Here is a 23,600-nt window from a genome sequence, read left to right as displayed (position 1 = left end):
GCACTATGCTTTTAGTTCATTTCAATTCCTTCCTCTTCCAAGAATTACAGAATCAGCACTCTCTCAAAATAACTGAGTCAATCTTCTAGGGAGTAAGAAGGCCTAACTAGCCAAATTAAACATCTACAAATTAACCAAGCAAATGGTATCAATAATGGTAGCCTATATAATAATAATTATGGTATTTGTTAAGCGCTTACTATGTGCCAAGCACTGTTATAGTAATAATCATAATATTGGTATTTGTTAAGTGCTTACTATATGCCAAGCACTGTTTTTAGCACTGGTGTAGATACAAGGTAATCAGGTTGTCCCACATGGGGCTTACAGTCTTCATCCCCATTTTGCAGATGAGGTAACTGAGGTGCAGAGAAGTTAAGTGACTTGCCCATGGTCACACAGCTGACAAGTGGCAGAGCTGGGATTAGAACCCATGACTTCTGACTCCCAAGCCCGTGCTTTTTCCATTATGCCACACTGATTCTTTGCTCATCCAGCAGACACACACACACACACACACACACACACACACACACACACACACACACACACACAAACACATGTGGCTGAGGAATGATCAAAAGATGTTCCTTTAAAAGAATAATTGCTTTCTGTGCTCATTAAAAAGAGTGTTGAGTGCAAGAAATCTACTTGACCCATGCCATTTTTTTTATTTACACCCCATTCCAATGGCAATGATTACTCTAATTTTTCTAAGTCAGTGAAGCATAGAGTTATCATCAAACATGGTCAAAACATTTTGACTTCTCCCTACGCTTGCATTCCACCAATTCTAGATTCTTCCATTTCTGAGCAGTAGACCCGTTTATCCAAAAGTGATGATAGGTGCAGTCATACCAGAGTTGACAGAAAGTGACCACACAGGCAGTTTTTGCAACATTAACTCTTCTTCTCAAGATTTCATATAGAGAGCAGAGATCTGATTTGCTTCTAGAAAAGCCTGGTGAAAGAGTTTAGGCAATTTTATGGGAGGAAAAGCTAGAGAAAAGGTCATGAATGTCTGAAGTGCAACAAAAACAGTTCCAGAAAATGTTTCAGTTCTTCAGTGGGGAAATATGTTGCAATTTGTTTTTCCTTGATAACAACAAGGACAGTAATGGATTCAGCAGAGTGGCAAAGAGTTCACTGATCAAGGAGAGTCCATGTCATGTTACATGAATTATACCCTCTAGATTGGAAGTTCATTGAGGGCAGGGAATGTGTCTACCAACTCTGTTGTATTTTACTCTCCCAAACGCTTAGTATTATGCTCTGCACGTAGTAAGTGCTCAATAAATACCATTGATTATTTGCAATTTGATCATCAAAATGCTCCCCCAAATCCTCAATTTTTTATTATTCTCCACCAGCAAAAAAATAAACTATAAAACCTCAATTAAGCAGGCTGCTTTTACTGGAGAAACAAGCATGTTTCACAGAAGCCAATGGAAACCTAATGAACAGGACCCTCCACTTCAATGTCACCCATTCAGTGGGATTAATAGCAGGGAATATAAATATTTCATAATCGCAATAACCAGAGAAATTTGACCATGAAATGCTGCAGATTAACAGATTTTTCCACTCATGTTCTGCATTAGTTTTACCAAAATCTAAAACTGAAGAATGTGGAGCCACCAGTCAGGCAAAATATAATACAAAATGTTAAATGCCACAGGGAGAGTGTGCAGATCTCAGCTAATTCCTTACCACTCATCATCAACCCCTTTTATATCATTTTGGAAAGAATGAGTCAGCAACACTGAATGAGTTACTGACCCACCCCCACCATGAGTGAGCACCAAAAGGCTTAAAACCCTTAATTTGGGTAAGTGACTTGCTCAGAGATTTTTGGATTAAATACCTGTTTTCTCTCTCCCCCTTAGACTGTGAGCCCCACGTGGGTCAGGGACTGTATCCAACCTGATTATCTTGTATCTACCCCAGTGTTTAGTACAGTGCTTGACACTGAGTAGGTGCCTAACAAATACTATTATTAGCATTATTATTATGAGGACAGCCTTCTCTCACTGCAAGTTTTACAAGTCTCAGTACAACATGACCCTCACGTTGAACTACCATCTGGGCAACTGTCTCTTAATTCTCTTGGCTCAGCTCCCAAGTGAAAATTGGCTGGAAGGCCTGGGACCTGGGTTAGTGTGTCCTGAGGAGGCGCCATATTGTCCTTTCCCCTTCAGCCAACTGGTAACCACCATGGGCTCTCACAGAGGCAGGCTTATGAAGGCATTCAGGGCTTGAAAGTGCAAGAAGATCTGCTTACAGTTATGGCAGCCATGATAGAGGAGGCCACGGCAGAGATCTCAGTGCTGACCAGAGCTGCAGTACCAGAAACAATCAATCTGCCGCTAATCTCATCACTGTGCCTCGTTCTCACCTGTCCCGCCATCGACCCCCGGCCCACATTATCCCCCTGGCCTGGAATGCCCTCCCTCCGCACATCCGCCAAGCTGGCTCTCTTCCTCCCTTCAAGGCCCTACTGAGAGCTCACCTCTTCCAGGAGGCCTTCCCAGACTGAGCCCCCTCCTCCCCCTCTCCATCTCCCCCTTACCTCCTTCCCCTCCCCACAGCACCTGTATGTGCGTATGTGTTTGTATGTATTTATTAATCTATTTATTTTATTTGTACATATTTATTCTATTTATTTTATTTTAATATGCTTTGTTTTGTTCTCTGTCTCCCCCTTCTAGACTGTGAGCCCACTGTTGGGTAGGGACCATCTCTATATGTTGCCAACTTGTACTTCCCAAGTGCTTAGTACAGTGCTGCTCTGCACACAGTAAGTGCTCAATAAATACGATTGAATGAATTTATTCAGCACTTACTGTATGCAGAGCACTGTACTAAGAAACAGCTTAGGAGAATATAACAGACTTGGTAGACATGTTCCCTGCCCACGAGGAACTTCTGGTCTAGAGACAGACACTGAAATAAATTAGAGATATGTGCATAAGCGCTGTGGGGCTGAGGGTGGGGTGACTATCAAGTATTTAAGGGTACAAATCCAAGTGTACAGGTGATCCAGAAGGGAGAAAACACAGAGGAAATGAGGGCTTAGCTGGGGAAGGCCTCCTGGAAGGTAAATGATTTAAGGCTTTGAAGATAGGGAGGGCGGTGGTCCATTGGTGATGAAGGGGAAGGGAGTTACAGGACAGACAGAGGATGTGGCAAGGGATTGGCAGTGAGACAGGAGAGACTGAGGTACAGTGAGTCGGTTGGTGCTAGAGAAGCCAAGTGTGTGGGCTGGACGGTAGTAGGAAATTAGTGAGATAAGGTAGGAAGGAGGGGGCAAGTTGGTCGAGTGCTTTAGAGCTGACGGTAAGGAATTTCTGTTCAATGCAGAGGTGGCTGAAATACCAAATGGCATTACTGAGGGCTTACAGCGAACAGAGCCCTTGGAAGTGTACCATAAAACAAGAAGCCAGAGTCCCTGCCCTCAGGGAGCTTACAATCTAATGGGAGGAAACAGATACAAAAAAAATACAAGATAAAATTGGTAAAAGCAAAAAGATCATTGGGTACTCCTGAGAGCCTGATCTCAGGGGAATGGAGAGTGCTAAAACTAGATTGTAAGGTGTTCCAAGAGAGTTGATGGAGAGAAAGTGAAGGCAGTGGGTTTTGACAATTTGTTGGAGGATTTAGGGCAAGAATGGGAGCAGGAAAATGGGGCAGTAGCTAGAAGGTGCAGTGAGATCTAGGAAGGGCATTTTAGTTTAGGAGAGACTTGATTATGTTTGAAGGCAGAGGGGAGGGAGCCATAAGTGTGTCAGAGGTTGAGGGTGGCAATAAGGAAAAAGTAGGAGCAAGGTTTTTAAAAAGTGAGAGGGGATACAATATGAGAGAAGTCAGGAGACCTCTTCTGGAGGGACAGCTGAGGAAGGGATGGGGGAGCAGTGACAAAGCAAAGGAGGTTCTTTGGGGAATTCATACCTGACTGTTTCATTTGACCAACAAAGTTGTTGGTGAGGTCAAAGGGTTAGAAAGAGAGGTGATAGGGACAATGGAGGCTCCATGAGAGAGTTAAAGGTTTGGAACAGTGGGAAACGACAGGACAGAGGGAGGCCTGTGGGCTTGGGAGTTGATGATGGACGTATAGTACTGATGCTGAGCAGAACAAATCGCAGAATTAGACAGGAGGGAACCCGAAGTCAGTCAGTCAGACAATGTGAAAACTAAGAGGATTCAAAATACAAAGCAATGCATCCTAAAATACAGATTTCAGAGGGCATAGATTGGAATAACCATATTAGCCTGAAATTGCTGGGGCTGAAAAACCCAAATACCTCACTTTTAAGAAAAGGTGTCTTCCATTCTCTCCTAGATCTAGTTATGCTTCATATTCAAAGATGAGGCTACTGAAGGTGAAATCTAATCCAAGCGTGTGAAAGTGGCCAAAAAGATCGTCTTTTCCACCCTGTATATATGAAAACAGTAGGGCACTGACTGGGATGAGTAGTGCATTCCTATATAGGGCAGCTCAGGCACCAATAGGGTGCTCCCGTCTTCTACAACAGAGACCAAAATTTGGCTACCTAATTACACAGGTCTAGAGTCGAGGGGCAGGGAGAAAGGAAGAAGGAGAATCCTGTGCTAATCAAGACCAGTGCTTGATTTATCCCCCCTACCCCCGGCCCCCTCCTCCAGAAGTGGTAGGGAGCCTTATTAATTCTCTCTACTATCTCTTCTGACTCCCTCCCTTAACCAATACACACACACACAAAAAAAAAAACCACCCAAACTGCCCCATAACCTTACCATCTGGTGCATATTTTGAGGATATTCCTAAAATGATGCCAAGTGCAATGAAAAATGAAAAGCTAGAAATTGCAAAGCAAATGAAAGTATTTTTGTGCCTCTTCTGCTTTCTATCTTCTCTCTGTGAGCGCTGCTCCTCAGGTGAGAATGCAAATGTGGCACGGGCTTCTTGTCTGACCGAGGTAAATTTGGCTGAAGCTTGGCTCTTTGGAGGTGGGGGTGGCCGCAATGGGACAACTTTCCCTGGAACATAACCAGAAGATCGATGGCTGTTTCCATTCTGGGGTTGATGGAAAGCAGGGGTATTCCCCCTGGGGTCCGTGGCGTGCATGGTACAATGGCACTGCAGGAAGAGAGAAAAAGAAGAAATTGTAGTTCAGCAACAGTGCTAGTTGTTAAGCACTTACTATGTGCCAAGCACTCTGCTAAGTGCTGAGGTAGAAGCAAGATAATCAAACCAGACACTGTTCCTATCCCACTTGGGGCCCTCATTCTAACAAGGAAGGAAACTAGGTATTGTAACCCCATTTTACAGATGAGGAGAGTGAGGCACACAGAAGTTCCAGTAACTTGCCCAAGGTCACACAGCAGGCACCTGGCAGAGCCAGGATTAGAACCCAGGCCTCCTGACTCCCAATCCTGTGCTCTCTTTCCACTAGCCCATGCCAACAGAAACAAAAGGAATGAAAAGCAGAAAAAAAACAACTATAAAAATCAAAGGTCAGTTTAGACTACAGGAGAAACCCTGTGCCTTTATTCCCAATTGCCTTCTAAGCACAGGGAGTAATTTACCAAGAAGGTGGGTATGCGGTATTCGGAAAGGACGTTTCAAAATAATTACAAACCACGTATTGGTGCCAAAACAGCTAGGCCTAGTGCAAGTACTTTGTGTTTTCTGATTAAAAGAGGAACAGAAAGCGTGTGAATGGTGAGTGACTATGTGATGGATCTCTCATTCATCCTCACATTATGCAGAAGCAAAACAAACTGCACATTCGTCCTTTCCTGGTAGGTGGGGTGGAGCGGAGATAGTGGGGCAAAAAGAGGAAAGCTCTTTTCATTATATTATGTTCTCCAATTTAAGTTTATTAACTTTTTTTTAAAAAAAATTCCTCATTAAAAAGCGGTGGTCATTTTTCTTTAATGGTATTTGTTAAGCGCTTACTATGTGCCAGGCACCGTACTAAACGCTGGGTAGACACAACCTAAATCAGATTGATGTAGGACATGGACTGTGTCCAATCAATCGTATCTAGTGAGTGCTTACTGTGTGCCGAGCACTGTACTAAGCACTTGGGAGAGTACAATATAACAGAGTTGGTAGACACATTCCCTGCTCACAATGAGCTCACGGTCTAAAGGAGGAGACAGACATTAATATAGATTAATTACAGCTATATACATAAGTGCTGTAGGGCTGAGGGACGGATGAATAAGGGAAGCAAATATGGGTGATGCAGAAGAGAGTGAGAAAAGATGAAATGAGGGATTAATCAGAGAAGGCCTCTTGAAGGAGGTATACCTTCAATAAGATTTTGAGGGTGGAGAGAGTTAATGTCTGTTGGATATGAAGAGGGTGGATGTTTGAGACCAGAGGCAGGACGTGGGCAAAAGGTCAGCGGTGAGATAGAAAAAATTGAGGTATGGTGAGTAGGTTGGCATTAGAGGAGCGAAGTGTGTGGGCAGGGTTGTAATAAGAGAGCAGTAAGGTGAGGTAGGAGTGGGCAAGGAGATTGAGTGCCTTAAAGCCAAAGGTAAGGCATTCCTGCTTGATACCAAGGTGGACGGACAACAACCGGAGGTTCTTGAGGAGTCAGGAAACAGGGACTGAGTGGTTTCGTAGAAAAATGATCTGGGCAGCAGAGTGAAGTATGGACTGGAGTGGGGAGAGAGAAGGCAAGGAGGTCAGCAAGGAAGCTGATGCAGAAATCAAGGCAGGATATGATAAATGCTTGGACTAACATGGTAGCAGCTTGGATAGAAAGGAAAGGACCGATTTTAAAGATGTTGTGAAGGTTGAACTGAGAGGATTTAATGACAGATTGAATACGTGGGTTGAATTAGAGAGAGAGACACCACCAAAATAATGCCAAGACAAGAAGGATGGTGGAGGTCTTTACAGTGACAGGAAAGTCAGGGGGAGGCCAGGGTTTGGGTGGGAAAATAAGAAATTCTGTTTTGGATGTGTTAAGTTTGAGGTGTCGGTGGGACATCATCCAAGTAGAATTGCCTTGAAGGCAGGAGGAAATGCCATGTCAGTCAGAATGGTGTGACTCCACAACACTGTGGTCACATGACTGTGAGCCCGTCTTCTACACTGTGAGCCCGTTGTTGGGTAGGGAGTGTTTCTATCTGTTACCAAATTGTGCTTCCCAAGTGCTTAGTACAGTGCTCTGCACACAGTAAGCGCTCAATAAATACAATTGAATGAATTAACATGTGCCCTGGAGAGGCTTTGCTTCCAGCACCAGGCCACCATCACCACCTCCAGAACCCACTCTGTTCCTGAGGTAGAAAATAAACAAAGGGTCAGTCATGGGAGAAATGAGATTGAGGTAAGAGAGAGTAAGTTGGTGTTACTCTACTATTTCTCCTATCTTTAATTGATTTTAATGTCTGTCTTTCCTTGTAGACTGTAAAGCGCCTTGTGGGCAGGGAATTTGTCTATCAATTCTGATATATTGTACTCTTCCAAGCACTTAGTACAGTGCTTTTGCACACAATAAGTGTTCAGTAAACACTACTGATTGATGGAGGAAAGAAGCATGCAGGTTAGGTGGTAGTAGGAGATCAGCAAGGTGAGGTAGGAAGGAGAGAGCTCCAGGTCCAACCCCTGCCCTGACAGCTGGGCACTGGCAAAAGCCCTGGTCTGAGAAAGAGTGGTCATCTGTGGTGGGGTAGAGAAGGGGGAGAGGCAGTATCACCGCTGCTCTGTTTGGGGCGAGTTCCTCTGGGCAGCCTCTCCCCTTCTTCCAGTCCTGGTCCCACAAAGCAGCATGGCCTAGTAGAAAAGCTGAGAAGCAGTATGGTTGAGTGGATAGGCTAAACTGCCTGGGAGTCAGAAGGACCTGGGTTCCAACTAATCCTGGCTCAGCCACATGTCTGTGTTGTGTGACCTCAGGCAAGTCACTTAACTTCACTGTGCCTCAGTTACCTCCTCTATAAAAGGGGGATTAAGAGTGTGAGCCCTATGTGGGAAAGGGATTGGGTCCAAACTTGTATCTACAAGTTTGTTCAGAGCTCTGAACAATGCTTGGCACGTGGTAAGTGCTTAACAAGTATCATTACTATTATTATTATTATCAAAAGGAATGGGCCTGGAAATCAGGGAACCTGGATTAAAATCCTGGCTTCACCACTTGCCTTCTGTGCGACCTTAGGCAAGTCACTTAACTTTTGCACGTCTGTTTCCTCACCTGTACAGTGGAGATTAAATACCTGTTCACCCTTCCCCTTAGACTGTGAGCGACCTAGTTATCTTGTATTATCCAGGGCTTAGTATAGTGTTTGGCACATAGTAAGTGCTTAATACCACTATGATTACACTTCTTTTAACTATACTGAAAAACTGAACAAGAATAGTTATTTCTACATCAGTCTGGATATAAATTTAAAAACAAGGGGGAACCACAATTCAAGATCCCTCACAATACATAGCCTCAAGATGAAATACAATTGTAAGCCCAGTAGTAGAAATAAAAATACGCCCTACTAGAATAAACACGAAATTACAACAACAAAAGACTCTTTATTCTCCTTTGCCAACAAAGGAGGGACAAAACTATAGATTCTGGAGTGCCAGCCTCACCAGTGATGGAGGGAAATAGGGACTGTAATCTTCTTTTGAAAAGAAGTGGGGAACTTTTGTTTCTAAGGCTGCAATAATCTGATACCTCATTGTTCTGGTGAGAACGGTTGTTATCACTGAATAGACTGGAGTAGCCTTTTGTTGGAGATAATATATGTCACCAGATGTGCACACAAAGCAAAAGGCAATGAAATGCTAAATGGAGTCTCAACCGACTAGTGAGTATTTTTGCCTTGGACCAACATCACTACAGAGTAACCCAATTGTGACATGACTGTCGTCACAACGGGACTTTTTTCTCTTGCCTTTATCGGTCCTGAGGCAGTGACAAAACAGATTCTTCTCACTCCCCCAAATTCATTTCTTGCAGTCTATGAAGACAGAATTGTGAATTTGATTATATCCAGAACCTGGGAGACTTGAAACAATAGTTCAAGATCTTACCAATGCAGGAAATGTAGTGGTATAAAGGCTTCAGTCAGAATGCACATTGCAACCTACAGGGATAATTATATTGTCGATCTCCCTCAGTGGAAGTAGTCATAGTTTGAGGCACTGCTTTTCAGAAAGAACACCATAAGCAATTTTTAAATACAGGCTACAAAAACTGTATGTGGTTGCTCTCAACAGTGAGCCAGGCAGAAAACCCATCCCTACCTCTTCTGGATGTGGTGAGGGGAAAAAAAAGGCCTCAGAGTGCAAATACTGCCTATTATTAAAACTGATTACAGTGAAAAACGTTTCCTGTTGAAGGGACCTCAGTTTCATGAAGCTTCCCACAATGAGAATTCTGATCCAGACCTTACTAATGCCAGCAGAGAATAGAGGCTGTGAGGGGGAGATATGTCCCCCACAAAGATCTCTGATCCAGCCAAAGCTTAGGAATTTTCTATGTTGTAATATTTTGAATTTTCAGTGGGACAACCACAATTGGAATATTATTTTCTTTTTCCAATTGTCTCATCTGTGTAGAGCATCTGCTTGGGAGTAGATTTTGGATAACAGTTACACTTCTAAATTCTAAGAGTGTTATATAGTCTTGGTGGAGTAGATGCTGTGTGATGCAATAAGAATCAGTGGATAAAATCTTCCCATATTGCCTTACGGGTTTTTGAAAAACAAATAATGAAACAAAAGGTTTCACAATCAAGGACAAATTGATGTATTTAGTTTCCTCTTTATTTTAAGAAAACTCTGACCTAAAACACAAACTCCAACTTTTAAAAAAAACTAAAGTGTAAAGCCTTATGTATTATAAATTATCTATTCATATGAATATCTGTCACTCCATCTAGACTGAAAGTTCATCATGGGCAGGGAACATGTCTGCTAATTCTGTTGTATTGTCCTCTCCCAAGCGCTTAGTACGGTGCTCTGCACAGAGTAAGCACTCAATGAATACAATTGATTGGTAATTCAATGTTCCCCTACAAATTTAAACTCTAAATAAACATGTATGAGAGGTACAGACTGATTATAATCTTGCTTTTTGTCTTTAACACACAATAAAAATTACAGCATCATATGGATGGCCTGTGTTACTTCAAAATCTCTATTGAAAGGTAGGTTTTGTTCCTTCAGCTCAGATATATTTTTCGGGCTGCTTTCTGTTTTCACAAATGCTGACATGGAAGAATATTGATGACCTGTCTGAAATCTTGGCTTTAAAGTCTGTGTTTAATTTATCCCTCAATATAATTCTCAGACCACTGACATTTTTAACGTAAGGCAGAGATCTGTACAAATACTTTGTCCTTTTAAATGGCATCCTATATCTACATGATACAATCCCTGAAACTTATTATCTGTCTGAAGTCAGACCACATTGCCTCACCCTGAAATATACTGTCTAGACCAAAAAAAAAAAAAAAATACCAGAAATACAATCCCTGTTCAGTGGAGGATATGCCCTCAAATGTTCCTTTTCCAAGCTGTACTTGCTATTCATACATAAGTAAACATTATTTTAAATGTTCTCTGATCATTTCAGATTGCTAAAAGATAAAGGTGGTAAACTTTCTCCCAACAATTGCATACCACAGCAGTTTGTTTTTTGTTCTTGCTTAACAAAAAAAAAAACCCCAAAAACACAAACACCTTATATCCAATAGCCCTGCTGTTCATCTCTCCCATTACAGTGCAAGCTCCATGTGGTCAGGGAATTTATCTTGTGTTTCTGTTGTTCTTTCCCAATTACTCAGTAAGTACAGTGCAGTGTACCCTGAGGAAGCTAAATAAACACCGCTATTACTACCTTATAGCTAGTAGCCTTGCTGTTGGTCTAGTGGAAGGATCACAGCTCTGGGTTTCAGGAGATGAGGAATCTAGTTCCACTTCTGCATGTAGGTGCATGCCTGTGGGGCCTTTGCCATAAGTGGTGAAGGTTACTGACTGAAGGAACCTTGTCTGCTAATTCTGTTGTACTGTACTCTCCCAAGTATTTAGTAGTGCTCTGCACATAGTAAACACTCAATAAATACCACTGATTGAAGGTGGTTCTCCACTTGGGGTGCTCCACGGGGTTGGCTGGGCCCAGAAGGAATCTTGAAAAATGGCTGGCTATTAGGGGTGGTGAAGGCTGTGGCAAATGCCTCCATGGGTCATGGCACTACGGCACAGCATCAATATCTGCTCTCCCTCCTAACTTGGACTTTGAGCCCCAATCAATCATATTTAGTGAGCACTTACTGTGAGCAGAGCACTGTACTTTGTGCTTGTTAGAATATAACAAAGTTGGTAGACACATTCCCTGCCTACAAGGAACCCCATGAGGGACAAGGACTGTGTCTGACCTGATTACCTTTTACCTACCTCAGCACTTAGTACAATGCTTGGAACACAGAAACATACACAATTATTATCATTCCTAGCACTATGCTGTGGTCAATTTGAACCTAAATAGGTCTGGTCCATAAAAAATAACAAAAAACAAAACAAAAAAACTTTGTATGCACTTCACATCATTTACAAAACTTCACAGAAGCAGCATGGCGTACTGGATAGAGCACAGACCTGAGAGTCAGAAGGTCATGGGTTCTAACCCCGGCTCCACCACCTGTCTGCTGTGTGACCTTGGGCAAGCTGCTTAACTTCTCTGTGCCTCAGTTACCTCATTCGTTTCAGATTAAAACTGTGAGCCCCACGAGGGACAACCTTACTATCTTGTATCTACCCCAGCGTTTACCTCAGCACATAGTAAGCACTGAACAAATACTATAATTATTACAACATGTTGCATGCCTTCCCACCTACTCACTTGCTGTACTCCGTACACCAGCAGTAACATGATTGGCAGGCACGAGAATATTTGGGGCACCAAAGAACTCAAATCAATTCCTTCAGACACGTTCTCGGTGCTGAAGTCTCACGCCAGTCAATCATTCTGAGCAGGAGACTCCATTACATCTGGTGGAATCAAATTTTGTGAAGACCAAAAAGAAACCCCATGACATGTTCTGTTTCTGTAGTTCTTATTTGAAGATGGTGTTAGGTTTGAGGGGAACTAAGGTACCAGCTTTTCATTTTGAGTAGGGATTTGGGAGGTGGGGGGAGATGAGGAGCTTCAAAATGAATGAACTAAAAGATCAGGAAGATCCAATTTGAAGACTTTTTTCCTGAACAGTGATGAATTCCTGGGCCTTGTTAGAGACCTGGGGTGGGGAAGCCTGGGAATCTGCCCCAAATAGCTGGAGGCCAAAGCAATTGCTTGTTCCTAGAGCTGGAATTCCTTAATAATAATAATAATAATGATCATGGTATTTGTTAAGTGCCTACTATGTGCCAGGCACTGTACTAGGCACTGGAGTGGATACAAGAAAATTGGGTCGGACAAAGTCCCTTGTCCCACGTGGGGCAACTGAGGCACAGAGAATTTAAGTGACTTGCCCAAGGTCACACAGCAGACAAGTGGTGGAGCCAGGATTAGAACCCATGATCTTCTGACACCCAGGCCCATGCTCTATCCACTATACCATACTGCTTCTCTCCATGTTCCTTCCTTTCAGGCAATGGACCCCCTGGAGGGAAGTGTGAGGTGACTGTCAGTAGATAAACTTGACATGTAAAATAAAATTATAAGATGGTATAGCCTGTTCCATCAAAATTACAACATCCCTTTGGGAGAATTATCAATCACAAGTAATTTTCATAAATGGGAGAATTCAGATATCAAGACGCTAAATAACTTCACCAAAATCCCATCAGAGTCAGTGGTATGTTTCTTTCTGATCTAATGTGATTTTACTGAATATAAAAAAAGGAGAAAAAAAGTGTAAGTAGCCCCTTTACTGGCATATAGGCAAGAGTAACATCAACACTTTTTCATTAAGACCCAATCTAACCAGAAATCTTTAAAACATTATTTTCAAGCCAACACTGAACTCTATGTAAATCAGCTTGGAGGTAAATTTTGTTCTAAATTCATACCTTAGAATTAGACATAAGTTGGAGAACTCTGAATAGCTGAGACTGTTATACAGAACACTCCAATGCAAGGATTAAAGCAACTGAAGACTTGATATTTTAAGAATTGATACCTTCATTTAAGAATCCTCCTCTTTAAATTTGAACTGAGATATTTCAGCTACTTTGTGCCAGCCTGGCATAACATAATCATACCTCTATTTCAATTAACAACTTCAATAAAATTCTGGCTACATAAAATGCCCCACAAACTCAAAAAATGCTAGATGAAGAATACTTTGAGCAATCCTTCTAGGTTGTAAGATTCTGAGGGCAGAGATTGTTACCTATTGACTCTATTGTCCTCTCCCAAGTGCTTAGTACAGTGCTCTGCACACTACATCCTCAATAAATAGCACTGATTAATTCCCTTATTTCTCATCTGCGATAAATTAGGCCCTAAAGATTCAAAAATGAGGGCCTTGGTCTACTGTCTTTTGGGCAATTTCCTTGTCTTTCAAAAAGTCTGAATGCAAAAAGTGCAGTAAGACATTTGCCTCTTCTAAACCTAGTTTCAAATAACTAGTTGGAGGAATAAATTATTTAGAATGCAGGACGGAGACAAGGAATAGGAACCATCAAATTCTAATCCTACTGGGCAAGAGGTTTACTTTCCCACATCTAAATTTCCTTGACTTGTACAAATGAGGATAAGACCACTTAGCACCCCAAGAAAAAGATATAAAGCTTTACCAGCTTTAATTAATGCTTGCAAAATGCTTCCCAAGCCATAGATGTAAGGTATTATTACAATTAGTGATTGCTGCTGATAAAGGAAGACAGAAGAGCTCATTCTGTTTCACAGAATCACCATATCACCCTGTAAAGTTCAGTGCCTTAGAAATCTGGCAGCCCATAAAAAGAGGAACTGTAAGTCAGTCGTATTTATTGAGCACTTACTGTGTGCAGAGCACTATACTAAGTGCTTGGGAAAGAATATAACCATCTACCACATTCCCTGCCCATATCAAGCTTACAGTCAGAAGAACTGTCATAATCTGTTTTATAATCTTACATAGATGTTTTCTGAACTGCTAACCAAATGAACACCTATATCTGGTAAGGTTCCAGAATGATTAAGAATTCTATCAGGATGTTCAAAGCAAGGGTACAATATCAAACCTAATATGCTACCAGAATTTAAAACAGCATTTGGTAGGGAAAGAGAATAAGCCACTACCATAATGTTGTTAGACTTCTTAGGTGTTTGAATTTACTTAACCTCTTGGTCACTCAATACACATAAAGTTATTCAAATGTTCCACATGAGCAAGGGGTGTTGAACAGAATTACTGTCTTAGAACCCCATAAAACACCACCCTGCATGTGCTCGGACTTTACTAAATTATGTTATTTTTTTTAATGGAAAATTCAAACTGAAAAAAATGGCAGCAACGAATTAAGGAATCCACGCTGCTGAAAGAAATAAGCGTGACCGCCCACCCAAGACATATAAAAAGTACATAAGGCACCATAACACCATCCCAATTTGGTTTTTCCTGCTAGAAAATGTTTTTTGGTTGCACTTCATGTTCTTTGGTGGAGAGAAATATAAAGGTGCTTGTTGATAAATATTACTTGCTGAGAAGAAAATCCCTGGAAGCAAACAATAAAACCAAACCCCTTTGCTTATCTTGGGCATAAAAGAAGAGACTAAACAGATGTGGCCTTGTCCTCAGGGAACGGATATAAGCACAACATGTCAGCAACAGTTTCAGAAAATTTTGGACATGCTTATACAAGGCATATTTGTGTTACCTATTAAAACCGTAGGCCTGTAAGCCAGGCATCAGCGGAACCTAGTGACATCAGATAGTCCCAGAGAAAGCTGAACATTCCCTCTCGAAGTGACAAGGTAATTGGCCTGCAGAAATGTTTTATTTCCTCCTCTTACACCTTTCCCATTTATGAAGTGCCTATGAAGAGAAAGGCTGGTTACTAGATCACTGCTTGCACCATATTTCCCAAACCTTCCTTCCTCCTTCACTCCTAAATATATGCATTAAATGTCAGGCTTGGCTCAAAAGCCAAGATATCTGACCAACACTGTCAAATATGAGGTTACTGGTCACTACCGTTCTCAATGAAAGGAAAGTCATATGAAAAAATGCAGTGGCTGAAGACTGAGTAATAAAGGAACACCTAAAACTTTTTGCCCCATCATCCTAAACAAAAAACACAAAACACGTAAAGCCAAAAGCGGAAAGACGGCAAAGAAGACTAAGACCAAAAGTTTCTGTAGGATTTTTTTTAAAACCTGGAATATCTTTTTGATGAATTTTGTGGACAATCTTTCTCTTATCCTGCCTTTTTTCCCCTCCCTTTCTTCTGTTTGCCTTTCTCTCCATCCATAGTTCTATTTCAGAGCAATTGCTGCTCTTTTCTTCTGTTCATCCACTCCTCCTCTCCCCCAACGCTCCCCCCATGGCAAGCCTCCTTATTCCTCTCCCCCCCGCCCCAGCCCCACTCCTCACTCCTCATTAATCACTCTACAGAAAGCAGACTGTGCTGAGTTGGTATGACTCCAGAGGCCCCCTCCAACCCAGTGAATGATGGGCATGCTGAAGCCTACTCTGTCGGTTCTTGAATCTAATCAGCATTGAAGCTGGCCCCTATAAGGAAAGTAAAGGCAGGAGCTCTGATGCCCTGTGCAAGGCAGATTTAGCTAAGGTCAGAGCAGAGGGTTGTGCTGATATTCTCCTGAAGAGCAGAGAGAAATCTGTTACATTTTTAAGTGCATTTGCCGATGAAGCTGGTGCAAGAGAATGGGCTTCAAAGTAAAAAGGAATCCTAATTTCCATCAACCATAAATAGCATCGTCTCCCTTATTTAAGCATGCTAAACATGCAAGTAGCTTATATAACTTGCCTTGATATTTTATAGTCCTCACAGAAATTGAGTATTTTAGATGGGGTACCATGATATCAGAAAGAGGTTCACTTTTTCCGTTTGACTGAAAAAATTATCAGTCCCACTAAACAAGCTGTTTTTCTTACTTCTCCAATTCATCACTTTTTTTCCATCTGAAAAGCTAACATTATTTCCTGCCAACTCTACAGTGTTTGGCCATCCTGTTTATCCTTCATGCTAGTGAGAGAGCCACAAAATAGTCTTACTTGAATCTAGGGTGACTCTGGTCTCACTGGTGGAGGCTTTTACTACTGGAGGGAAGTCCTCTAGACTGTAAGCTCATTGTAGGCAGGGACTGTGTCTACCATCTGTTATCAATCATATCTACTGACTGCTTTCTGTGTGCAGAGCACTCTACTAAGCATTTGAGAAAGTACAACACAACAACAGGCACATTCCTTACCCACAATGAGCTTACAGTCTGGAAGGGGAGACAGACATTAATATAAGTAAATTATGGATATGTGCACTTATGTATCCATAAGTGCTGTGGGGCTGGGGGGCGGTGAATAAAAGGAGCGAGTCAGGATGACGCAGAACGAGTGGAAAAAGAGGAAATGAGGGCTTAGTCAGGGAAGGTCTCTTGGGAGAGGGGAGTAATTGTCTGTTGGATATGAAGAGGGAGGGCTTTCCAGGCCAGAGGCAGGATGTGGGCGAGGTCGGCGGTGATATAGATGAGATCGTGGTACAGGGAGTAGGTTGGCATAGAGGAGCGACGTATGCAGGTTGGGTTGTAGTAGGAGAGTAGTGAGGTGAGGTAGGAGGGGGAAAAGTGATTGAGTGTTTTAAAGCCAATGGTAAGGAGTTTCTGTTTGATGCGTAGGTGGATGGGCAACCACTGGAGGTTCTTGAAGAGTGAGGAAACATGGGCCGAACGTTTCTGTAGAAAAATTATCTGGGCAACAGAGGGAAATATGGACTGGAGTGGAGAGAGATGGGAGGCAGGAAGGTCAGCAAGGAGGCTGATTCAGTAATCAAGGCGGGATAGGATAAGTGCTTGGATTAACTTGGTAGCAGTTTGAATGGAGAGGAAAAGGCAGATTTTAGCTATGTTGTGAAGGCTGAACCAACAGAATTTAGTAATAGACTGAATATGTGGGTTGAATGAGAGTGGAGTCAAGGATAACACCAAGGTTCCAGGCATGGGAGACAGGAAGGATGGTGGTGCTGTCTACAGTGATATAATGTTGAGATAGTAAGCGATCAATAAATACAATTGATGGCTTGATTGACTGAAGCAGTTCATTACTGTTTACCCACAATCTCAACTAGGACTTTGCAATGACCACTTCAATCAATCAATCAATCGTATTTATTGAGCACTTACTGTGTGCAGAGCACTGTACTAAGCGCTTGGGAAGTACAAGTTGGCAACATATAGAGACAGTCCCTACCCAACAGTGGGCTCACAGTCATCATGTCTAACCCAAGAAGGCTGGAGTAACAACCCAGACAGGGGTAACAAACAAGTCATATAGGCCAGGGAGGTTAATTTAAAACAAATTCTAGTGAAGTTTTAGTCCAGTCTGCCTTTCAAAGCATTCCTAAAACTACCTTTATAGTTAGAATAAGCACAGGAGGGAAAAAGCCCACAACATTGTTTTATATCCCAATAAAACCCTATCCTCAGTTACAACGTCCAAAAAGACACACAACCAAGGGGGTGGAGAGATGGAACAGGTGGCCAAGTTGGTCCCTTTCTTCTCAACACCCACCAAAAATAATTCCCACCCTAACTTAAATCCGGCAAGTAGAGAAAGTGGGAACTAGGTTATATTGAAGAGTCTAGGTTCATTAGAGCCAGACAGTTGATGAGTAACGTACAATGATTACAGATTTAAATTTGTAAATACCATATTTACTTGCATAATTCCCTCCACTGCATAAACTCCTCCCCACACCATCACCACAAAATTTGAGGAGGGAATAAAAGATTACTTTTGTTAACCGTGATAGCAGTTCACAAAAGAGAGGTACAGGCTGCCTCTTAAGTTTCTTCTTTGAAACGTGTACCTGGAGCTGGAAAAGGAAAAGAGATTGGGGGGGTGGGGTGAACTACCATAATTCACTGAATGCCTATTGTATGGAGCACTTGGGAGAGTACATAGAAGTCCCTTACCTTTCTTTCTCTTTCTTCTCCCCTTTCTTCTTTTTACTCCTGCTCCTCTCCTTGAGCCCCTGCAAATCTTATTTCTGCCCCCACCACCCCACAGAAACAGCCTTCTTTAAGGTCACCAATGACCTCCTTCTTGCCAAATCCAATGGTCATTACTCCATCCTCATCCTCCTCAACCTTTCTGCTGCCTTAACGCAATGGACCACCCCCTTCTCCTGGAAATATTACCTAATCTAGTCTCCTCAGTGAAGCAGCATGGCCTCGTGGAAAGAGCATGTGTCTGGGAGTCAGAGGACCTGGGTTCTAATCCCAACTCTCCACACATCTGCTGTGTGACCTTGGGCAAGTCACTTAATGTCTCTCTTCCTCAGTTACCTCAGATTTAAAATGAGGATTAAATCCTACTCCCTCCTAGTTAGCATGTGAAAGGGATCATGTCCAATCTGATTAACTTGTATCTACCCCAGCGCTTAGTATGGTTCTTGGAACACAGTAAGCACTTAACAAGTACCATAATTAACCTTGGCTTCATCAAAACTGTCCTCTCCCAGTTCTCCTCCTATCATGCTGACTGCTCCTTTTCAGTCTCTTTCATGGGCTCCTTCTCTGCCTCCCACCCTTTAACAGTGTGAGTCCCTCAAGGCTCAGGTCTGGGTCCTCATCTATTCTTCATCTACACCAACTCCCTTGGATAACTCATTCACTTCCATAGCTTCAATTTACCATCTCTACACAGATGATTGCCAAATCTACCTGTCCAGCCCTGACCTCTCCCTCTCTGCAGTCTCACATTTCCTCCTGCATTCAGGGCATCTCTACTTGGATGTCCCACCCACACCTCAAATTTAACACGTGCTAAACAGAACTCCTCATCTTCCCACCCAAACCCTCTCCACCCCCTGATTTTCTCATCCCTGTTGACAGCACCACCAGCCTCCTTGTCTCACCAGCCCGTAACCCTGGCATTATCCTCAAGTCACCTCTTTCATTCAACCCACACATTCAATCTGTCACAGAATCCCATCAGTTCTACCCTCACAACATCTCTAAAATCTGCCCTTTCCTCTCCAAACTATACCACACTCATCATTTCCCACTTTGACTCAGCCATCCCATCAGCCTGCTCGCTCACCTCCCTGCATCCTATTCATTCAATCATATTTATTGAGCACTTACTGTGTGCAGAGCACTGTACTAAGCGCTTGGGAAGTACAAGTTGGCAACATATAGAGATGGTCCCTACCCAACAGCGGGCTCACAGTCTAGAAGGGGGAGACAGACAACATATTAACTAAATAGAATAAATATGTACAAGTAAAATAGAGTAATAAATATGTACAAACATATATACATATATATACAGGTGCTGTGGGGAGGGGAAGGAGGTAAGGTGGGGGGGATGGGGGGGGGGAGGTGGGGGGATATCTCTCCTCTCTCCAGTCCCGACTTCACTCTGTTGCCTGGATCATTTTTCTGAAATATCATTCAGTCCATATCTCCCCTTACTCTTCAAAAACCTCCAATGGTTGCCCATCCACCTCTGTATTAAAACAGAAACGCCTCACTACCATCTTTAAGACACTCAATCAGCTCTCTCACTCCTGCCTAACCTTGCTGACTTCCTACTACAACTCAACCCACATACTCTGCTCCTCTAATGTCCAACTATTCTCCATACATCTATCTCGCCACCGACCTCTTGCCTATGTTCTCCCTCGGGCCTGGAACTCCCTCCCCCTTCATATCTGACAGTCCACCACTCTCCCCACCTTCAAAACCCTCCTAAAATCATATTTCTTTCAAAAGGCCTTTGCAGACTAAGCCCTTTATTTCCCCTACGGGCCCTCCCCTCTGTGCCAACTATGATCTTGGCTATGTACTCCTTAAGCACCTTGTCATTCACCCCAGCCTCACAATACTTATGAAAATATTCTTCTACTCTACTATTACCCCACAAGAAGCTTACAATCTGCAGGATGGATGGGGAGGGACTGTGTCTACCAACTCTGTTCTATTTGTACTTTGCCTAATGCTTATAGCACATGGTAAGCGCTCAAATACCATTGACTAATCATGGCTGGACTTAATTCCCCATATAATAGCTTTCCTGCTATGGGGTTGCAAAATCTGCAAAAGTGGGGTCATTATGCAAACAAATACAAAAACAGTAGAATTATGCTTTGAGGAACCTTTGGACTTATGCCCTTCCAGTATACCTGAGCTGGTTTAATAATCACCTAACTCCCTCCTGGGAGGTGAGTTCAGTGTTGAGGCTACTTTTGAATACATTAGTGATGCTACAACCTTCCCAGGACCTCAACTTCTGAAAGACCGGTTTTTATATTTGCAACTCTTCTAAGATATATTGAGAAATGGACACACCCCTGTCCTGATTCAAAAATAGCTTGTCCTTCTTTCCCATTCACCAAATGAGGGACCTTGTGACGAAGGAATTTACAGAATTATCCAAAGGCTTTCAAAGCACCATCAACTGTAGTTACTTCAAAGACAGACCTGATATCCAAACCATCAAAGTACTGGTATAGTACTGTTGTGTTTTAAAATTTACACTATTTCCCAAACTGATCTATCATCCTCCTTCCAACAGGCATTTGTAACAAATAACACCTCATCCCAGAGGAGAATGGACTTAACTACTGACAACTAATATTAATGGCTTTAGCAAGAGTGTGCTGTAGCCTAAGCCCTCTCCAACATTAACCAAACATGCAGGATGTAAAATACATTTTATTAAATTAGCTTTCATCCCAGAGATTATCAACTGACTCTGATTCATTATTTCCTGGAAAACCTTTGGCTGAAAAATATACCTTTCTGGATTTTGAACCTAAAGTTCATAGTGTACTATCAGATTTAACAAAGTAGAAGTAGGGTTCTGCTGATATTTACTTTTAGCCTCTTATTTGAATCAGATGCTCTTGGCATACAGGTTTTTGGCCATGTGCAAATGATTTGGTGATTTTAACCACTATATCTAAGTCATGGATAGAAAAACTGGTCATGTGTGCATGTGTATAGGCTAGATAACCTCAGGTGGTCCCTTCAAATATGTTTCTAGTCCTATACATAGAAGAGTTTCAAAGAAAACCTTAGTGGACTTGATGCTGGAGTGGGCAAGTCTGTTCCAACCTTTGCCACTAACTTCTTTGGTCAAGATATTAAGTTATTAACTACAATTTTGCCCCCCTTAATCTTGGGAAACATTTGCCTGTTATGTGAGCTAAGCACAAGAAAGTCCTTAAAAAGGCAGATTAAGAACAACCTTACACTTATTAAATTTTTTACCAACCACAGGAAATATGCTATATACACAGTGAGAAAACTTTGTGAAATGAAGTGTACCTTCTGAAAGCCATTACATGGCATGACTGCGATAACAGTTAAGTGGTAACAAATTTAAAAACAAATTGAGTAAGTCTGGTATTGACGGGGGCAAAACTCTGAAAAAGGGCAAATATGGGGGCATAAGTTAGTGGGAAAAAAATCATAATTCCATTCTATCCTATGACAAAAAGGAACATATAAAGAACCATGAGCTGAAGGAAAACAGAAAACTTCATAGAAACAAGCATGGTGATTCATTTTACTTGGTGAATGGCCAGAAGACACAGTAAAAAAAGAATCAATCATATTTATTGAGCGCTTATGTGCAGAGCAAAAGAGCAATATAAGATTGCTCACTTTTACCTAGTGGATTTACCATATGGGTACATAATGTGCTCCATCCTCTTCCTCCCCAGAGTACTGTCGATGGCCTATCATGCTGATGTTATTCACACCTATGCACACCTGTACTCTACAGTATATATGGAGCTTGGAAGCACAGGAGCGCACTGGATCTAGAACCCTTTTTTTAAAAGCCTGTTACTCTGTCCTTAACTCACCCTATTTATGAGCTGAGGTGCATGCCAACGTCTGCCCTAATCATGTGCGCATGAGACAAACAAAAATAGGGGTTTTGGAAATCGAAGCTCTGTGGTATGCACGTGGAATGATTACACACTTATTTCCCCACAAGACTTCCAGTGCTCTGAGTGTACAGGTCAATATCAGACCCTTGGTTTACACTGAAGGGGAGCAATTGGGTGAAAGTAATTCCTTGGATCCCTCACAGGGAAGTCCCCACCCTTGTCTACTAGACTGTAAACTCCTTGAGGGCAGGGATCACGTCTACCAACGCTACTTTATCTCACTCTCCCAAGCGCTAAACGCAGAGGTCAATAATTACCAATGACTGGCCCAAAAGAACCTTTTGGTGCTGACATCCCCCAAAGAAACTGAGTTATAGAATTTGGGAAAGTGTTGGAAGTTTTAAAGCTACAGCGATCACTTTAAAACCCGGGCCACCTTACCTTCTTCGCTAACTAAAACTGAACAAAGGACGTCAAACTCATCGGTGGTGTCAGAGGCTGTTACCAGCGCTCAGTATAGCGCTCTGCACACAGCAAGCCTTCAGGAAATACGATCGATCGATGTGCACGCACGCACACAGAGGACTGAGGTTCAGTACTGCACACCACCAGAGCCTTTCGGTGCAGACTGCTTCCTGGGGTGGGGGGGCTTCCCCCCTCTCCTTGTCCCCAAACTTTGAGATCTTTTGTTTCCTGCCCCGCAAACCAAATGAGAACTGGAGACCAAGACGGGTTTACCAACTAGCCTCTCTCGTATTGTACGTCTAGGGAATGCCCTTCCTAGTAATGCAGAAAGGAAGAAGAGACGGGGGGGCGGTGGCACCGCCCCGGTCGCACCTCTACTAACTGCAGCTTCGGGGGACAAACAACAGCGCCGGGGGTGGGAAATCCAGAAGCAGGCGAACAGTAGAAGACGGGGCTCCAGAACCCAGGAGGAGTGGGAGGGGAAATCGCGGGCTGGAGATGGGAAGGTAATCGGGAGAGCCGCAGAGGAGGAGGAGGACTTGGGGGGGGGGGGGAGGAGCGCAGTCGCTACCGCTCCCTTGGGAAAGACCCGGAGGGGAGTGGGGTAAGCTCCCTACCTTCCTCCTCCCCGAGTCGGTGGCGGGACGGTCGGCTGTCTAAACGGCGGCCAGAAGAGCTGGGCTTGTCCTCCTCTCTCTCCCTCCGGCTCCACTTTCCATGGCAATGGAAAAACGCTGGGCGGCAAGAGCTGAGCGGCGGGGGCTGCTCCGGCTGCTGCTTTTACGCAACTGGCGGCAGCAGCAGCTTTTCCCTTGTAGGTGAAATACTTTCCTCCCGGGAGTGGCGCTCCACCCTCCTCCCCCTTCCTCTCCCCTCCCCCCGCCCCCTTCCTTCTCCTCGTCCTCCTCTTCCTCCTCCTCCTCCTGGTCGTCGTCGTCTTTCCCCCGCCCCTTACAAAGAGGTCGGGCTCCCCACTTGCGGCGGGGCTGTTACTCGGCTTCCCGTCCGAAACGAAAAAGCGGAGGCGGCGGGCTGGAGGCCGCCGCGGGCCGGAGGGCCGCGAACCCTGCAGAAGGAAAGCGAGGCAGGGGGCGGATCTCGCCCGCGGGGAGGAGCCCGGGGTGAAAAGGAGGCG

The 23,600-nt window shown here is 43.2% G+C and overlaps 1 protein-coding gene across 3 annotated transcripts in view; it reads right to left on the bottom strand.

The window, feature by feature from the left end:
- The window catches only part of CEMIP2 (cell migration inducing hyaluronidase 2), a 91,799-nt gene extending 68,592 nt beyond the window's left edge, over positions 1-23,207 (bottom strand). For 2 of the 3 annotated variants that reach the window (XM_038769658.1, XM_038769659.1), the window contains exons 1-2: positions 23,083-23,207; positions 4,774-5,116 (exon numbers count right to left, since the gene is read on the bottom strand). In XM_038769658.1, the coding sequence (XP_038625586.1) occupies positions 4,774-5,104 (331 nt within the window). In that variant the 5' untranslated portion in view covers positions 5,105-5,116; positions 23,083-23,207. The remainder of the gene's footprint in view (positions 1-4,773; positions 5,117-23,082) is intronic. The other variant, XM_038769660.1, reaches the window with a different exon arrangement.
- Positions 23,208-23,600: the final 393 nt, after the last annotated feature.

The sequence above is a fragment of the Tachyglossus aculeatus genome, chromosome X4 (genome assembly GCF_015852505.1).
Source record: "Tachyglossus aculeatus isolate mTacAcu1 chromosome X4, mTacAcu1.pri, whole genome shotgun sequence".
NCBI classification, from domain to species: Eukaryota; Metazoa; Chordata; class Mammalia; order Monotremata; family Tachyglossidae; genus Tachyglossus; species Tachyglossus aculeatus.
Note: the sequence above shows the minus strand (reverse complement) of the source record. Positions and strands in the feature narration are given on the sequence as shown.